The sequence below is a fragment of the Vanessa cardui genome, chromosome 10 (genome assembly GCF_905220365.1).
Source record: "Vanessa cardui chromosome 10, ilVanCard2.1, whole genome shotgun sequence".
Classification (NCBI taxonomy): Eukaryota; Metazoa; Arthropoda; class Insecta; order Lepidoptera; family Nymphalidae; genus Vanessa; species Vanessa cardui.
In genome coordinates, this window is record NC_061132.1 from 1,031,353 (window position 1) to 1,037,352 (window position 6,000).

General features: G+C 33.0%; 1 protein-coding gene across 1 annotated transcript; it reads right to left on the reverse strand.

Moving 5' to 3' along the window:
• Window positions 1-361: 361 nt before the first annotated feature.
• On the reverse strand, window positions 362-3,605 carry LOC124532845 (cytochrome P450 6B2-like). Its single transcript, XM_047107947.1, has 2 exons — window positions 2,088-3,605; window positions 362-535 (listed from the first exon to the last, which is right to left on the reverse strand). Exons 1-2 carry the CDS (start codon window positions 3,460-3,462, stop codon window positions 366-368), a joined length of 1,545 nt encoding a protein of 514 aa, XP_046963903.1. The 5' UTR covers window positions 3,463-3,605; the 3' UTR covers window positions 362-365.
• Window positions 3,606-6,000: the final 2,395 nt, after the last annotated feature.

The following is a 6,000-nucleotide window of genomic DNA, read 5'->3' on the forward strand; positions in this document are numbered from 1 at the left end:
TATTTATCTGTCTCGGTTTTGTGGCAATATTTGCTTTTATCTCAAGTATGTATTTATAAAAGACTTAGCTTCGAACGCTAAACATTATATGTGACGTGACATATTAGTTTATAAAATATATAATTAATATTTAATATATGTGAGAAAATTTATTGCTTAATAAAACGCTTTATTTTAGAGAGATAGATAAAAAAGAGCATGGCAAAATATTTTTAAAATAATATCATACAGACTATCAAGCTCAGAATTACAAAATTTAAATTATAACAAAACAAAAATCACAAATTACATCACATAAAACAATTTTAGATCGTTATAAAATACAAAAACAAAACAAATACAAATCCATCTGGATTATCAATCTATCAACGCTCGCGAGGTATGAATTTAAGATAAATATTAATGGAAGCTTGAGTTGTCAGGGACACCGACTTGAATTTCAAAGTAAGCGGCATGTTCTCCGCCAGCTCGACCCTGTACTTCCTGAAGATCGTCAGAAGACCTGCATACATTGCCATTCTTGCAAATCGAATACCTGTATGAACAAAATTGGATATTAGTATGTTTTCTAATGTTTTATGTAGTAAAAAGCTGGGATAGCCTAGTGGTTAGTGGTTAGTTATTGATCTCTCTGATTGAGCCGAGATGGTTCAAGTGTAAGAACGCGTGCATCTTAACTGATGATTTCGGGTTCACTTAGGCAAGCACCACTGTATATATGTGCTTTATTTGTCTTTAAGTTTATAATTCATCTCGTGCTCGGCGGTAAGGGAAAACATCGTGAGGAAACCTGCATGTGTCTAATTTCATCAAATTTCTGCCACATATGCATACCACCAACTCGCATTGGAACAGCGTGGTGGAATATGATCCAAAACCTCTCTTTAATGGGAGAGGAGGCATTAGCCCAGCAGTGGAAAATTTACAGGCTGTTACTGTTGTAAAATATAACCAATCTCATACGTAATAAGTTACTGCAACAAATACAGAATAATTTCAGCTTAATATAAAATGCGAAGAAAAATTGGAATACACAATCTGACATAAAATATCAACTCTCGCTTACAAATTTTAATTAAACACATTCAGTAGGTCCTTATGTAATGATGATAAATTAAAATACATATATATTTCGCCTTGCAAAAAAATTGCAATATTAATTTTCTTGTCTTAATTCTAAAAATATGTTGGGAGGTTAACGAATTTTTCAGCGATTAATTTATTGAGTTACAAAATTATTTTCACAAAAAATATTTGTGTAAAATATTAAAGTGTTAAATTGAAGTTTGTTTCTCATAATGAGCCTGTTAGGTTCGATAATTTATTAATTTATTTTTCCTGCTTGAGTTCTAAGACCAATTTCAAAATATAACCAAATTTGAAAGTAAAACAAAATATCTATGTGATATAGTTCATCACACAGTATTTGTGATTTAATTTATAAACAAAAACGAAAAGTTTTATAAAAAACGTTGAATTTTTTACCAATTTGTCGTATACAAATTTAATTTACAATTCGTAGTTATAACAGCATTAATGACTCATAATTATATAATTATAAATTATAAATATATGATAATTTGACCAAATAATATTTTTCATGGTCAAATACGAATATTTGTGTTTTTGTCAAAAGATCCGGCCCCCGACGAGACGGTTTTATTACTGTTATTGTTATAACAACAAAGAGTAAAAATAACAGCTTTTCGAGCTACTAGGGAACAAAATACTTGCACATTATTGACCCATCCGCGTAGTTAAAGATAAGCGTATATCCGGTATGTAAGACAATCTTAAAAATGTGTTGATTAGTGAAGGTTATTCACATTGACCGTTGAGGGCAATATCCTTTGGAAATACACTTATAGAAAATGTATTATTTACATTACACTCTTTTCTAGTAAATTATCTTGATCAAAAAATTCAAAAGTTTTAAGTTAGGCTTTAAGATATTACTTACGCGTGGTTTTAATTACTAATTACAGAAGACTGATGTATGATATATGTATGTACGACCTCTTCCTATAACACAGTTCTCACTCGATTGCAAAAAATATAATTTAATAGAAATAATGTATGATATTTACCAATACAAACTCTTGGACCTTCACCAAACGGAAAGAAGGTGAATTGTTTGATTTTCTTTTTCTCATCGCCAAAGAATCGTTCTGGACGATACGACGTGGGATCCGGGAAGTAGTCTGGGTGACGATGAATATGGCTTATCGGTATATGCACCCGATCGCCTTTCTTTAGCTGAAGACCTGTTGGAAGCGTGTAGCTGCTCATCACCTCCCTTGTCAACGTTCCCAACACTGGATACAGACGAAGAGTTTCCTCAATACATGCCTCAACATACGGCATCTCGTTTACACATTCGTATTTAATAACACCATGCTTATTGAAGTACGCATCTACTTCCTCTATAACCTTGTCTTGTGCGTGTTTATTTTTGGCCAGTTCATAGAGTAGAAAGTTTGTCGTTGTCGATGTCGTTTCGAAACCAGCTGAAAAGAATAATGTGCACTGTGCCACAAGTAGATCCTTGTTTACTTCGATTTTTTCTATAGAATTCCCAGTAGTTTTACCATCACTGAATCTGTCACCGGTTATATACTTCTCTTTCTGCCAGCTCGAAATGAGCTCGACGAAATCGTTTTTCGTGATTTGATCCTTCGAGCGACTCTCAGTGGCATTGTTATACAAGCCGTTGAAGAAATCCTCAATTTTTTCATCAAATAGTTTAAAACCTAAACCATAAAATAAAGACGGCCACATACTCCTCGTGATTATTTTCAAACCCCTCGCGGTCGACGTATCAAATATCTGTTCTCCTACAATGACAAAAGGATTTGTACCATCGTCTTTCTTCATAGCATTTGTCCTTAGACCGAATACACAATTAATAATGCATTCCATGGCGTATCTAGCAAATAAGGACCTCAAGTTAACATCTTCAGATATTTTCAATTCTTCTTCGAGAAACGCGTCCAATTCCTCCGCACATCCATTGATCATTAGGAACATATTCTTTAACTTTGCAGATGTAAAAAGTGGTGTTAAATTCTGTCGTAATACTTTCCAATGATCGCCTCCATTGAAAAATAAGTTTGTCGTTATGGCTTCCCTGTCAGTGTAGTCTGTATTTTCTCTGCCACTGAAGTAGTAGAAGTCCTGTGTCAACACCAGTTTTAAGATTTTAGGATCCTTGATGACGAGTGCTGGTCTTGTACCATAGAATACGCCCACGTATGGCTCGTCAGGGAACTGCTCACAAATTTCACTTGTTACAATTGAAGAACTTTTTTTAAATAAGATATAGTCACTAAAGTTACCGAAAAGCAATTTCGGTTTCAGATATGGAACGTTTTTCTTCTTCCAGTAATCATGGTTCTTTGTTAATAATGTGTATATTGTATACAGGATTATAATAACAAAGATTTGTAATAAAAACCAAATCATTTTAAACGTTTAAGCACCAGACAATTGTGGACGCGAATGAAAATATCATGAATATGTAGTATCAACACGAACTCGCGATAACTGCCCATCGAGCTAGTTGAATTAATTCTTATAAAATTTATCTTTAGCGTGCGACGTGATTTCGTAATAGCTTATTTGTAGTTCTTGATGGTATCTTCTGGATGGTAACGAACCACTTCACTTGGCATTAAATAAAGATTAAATCTAAAAAAAAATATTATAATAAAGTACAAAATACCAACGATTCTTTCATAGACATCAAGATAAGAGTAGCTATGCCAAAATTCAAGTCAATTGGACCTAAAGTTCCTGAGATCTCGCATTAAGTGGGTATTTCGCTTATCAAATGTTCACTATCGTTATCAAAATAAATGACACGAGTTTCAATTGTTTTATGTAGATACTTTGATAAACAATATAAAATTTTATATTTGTCAATTCAAATGGGTCGTTTTAGTAATATTTACATATATTTTTGTATGAAAAAATGAAGATGAATCTTCGTACCTAATTTTAATATATTGTAAAGTATAAGAATTAGCATAGTTGGAGTACATATGTTAAATGAGCGCAGAGAGCTATTTTTGTATATAGTATAAGTTTCTAAAAATAGTATATTATATAAAATTAAACATTCATAGTTTACGTTCATTAGGCCAATTTCAACACCGGTTATGTTAAACTTAAAAAACAAAAACAAGAAAACTTGTTTGACATTTACTTGTGTGTTTATTTTTGTCATATAATATATTTAAATAGGAATTAGTAACATTAAATCCTCATGTTTTATTTACTGTAATACGAATTAAAAATACCGTATTAGACTTATTGATGGTACTTAATACATAACGTCAGGATATTTAAAAAAAGAACTTCTATTTCTTTGTAATATTCTAAGGTTATTAGAGAATATTTATTTAACTATTAAAGCATACTTATGTAGAAATCGTAATATTGTATTATTTAATATTTGCATCAAAACTATTATCTTAATTCTAACATTGTATCTTGATAATTGCAATATTACAATAAACAATTCATATATTATATATATCATAATTTAACAAACCACAACAATTACACTTTATCACAAAGTTATATCGTTCCTTAAATGTTAACACTTCGCTGGTACAAATTTTACATTTGATATTAAGCAAATTTTAACTCCAAGAAAGGAAATGGCTACTTTTTTCGCCCATCACATGACAAATAAACCTCTTAACGCGAGCGAAGCTGCAGCCAACAACTAGTATAATACATAAGTAAATATATAATAATGAGCTGAGATGGTTAGAACGCGTGCATCTTAACCGTTGATTGCGGGTTCAAACCAAGGCAAGCACCACTATAAATATGTGCTTAATTTGTATTTACAATTCATCTCGTGCTCGGCGGTGAAGGAAAACTGCATGTGTGCGGCGGTGAGGAAACCTGCATGTGTCTAATTTCATCGAAATTCTGCCATATGCGCATTCCACCAACCCGCATTGGAACAGCGTGGCGGAATACGTTCCAAACCCTCTCCTTAATGGAGGAGGAGGCCTTATCTCAGCAGTGGGAAATGCACAGGCTGTTACTTTACTACTTTATAAGTATAAAATAAAAAAAACGGTTAATAATAACAGCAGGGCCATTTCGTTGCACAGAACGTTCGTTCGTTCGTGGTTGTTATACGCAATAGCGATCATGCTAAGGATGATATTGGTGATACCATTTGACTTTCCGCACTAGAGTTGCGTATTATTTACACATCGTGGCATAAAAACCATCAATCTGATATTCCGTGAGGTTTCCCGGTGCAATTTAGAATTGCGACAACTTCATCAGCATCCTAAGCGCATTGTTATATTTCACGACGAAAGAAGTATAGTATGATTTGGACAGAGTAGTTTTAACATTCCTAGAGCATCGTGCAAACCTACGGGCTATCATATTAGCCCTTATCGCCAGCGTCCTTCGCTCCAGTTCTATGTTATCATGCTCTGAGGTCAGAGGTCCATAAGTGTCATAGGTATTTAAATTTCCGTACCCTTTCCGGTACCGTTCCATTTAATTGAACTTCCGGAAAGTTAACCTCACTCTTAGCTTTGACCTTAAAGACCATGAGTTCACTTTTACTCGCATTTTATTTCAATCCATGACTTTTGACGTTTAGCGCATACCTCACAAACGGTGACAAGTTTTTAATAATAATAAAAATAATAATAATAAAAATGCTTTTTTTGCTAACCATTTGTTACGTCTCTGAAGTCAGTTCCTTCCCAACGTTATTACAATTCTAAAGGTCATAAGTTCTTAAGACTAATTACTATTATTTTAATTAATAAATCTAAAACCCAGACCGTGTGTGTGTGTGTGTGTGAGTATGTGCATGTACATATGTGTGATGAAGATGTGCAGATGAAGTGAAATAGTGATTTTAATACCACATATTGACGCACTGACGGTTTGAGAAGCTATGCCAAGTTTTATCAATTGTACATATTTTTTAATATTCCTAAAATGTTTACATAGAAA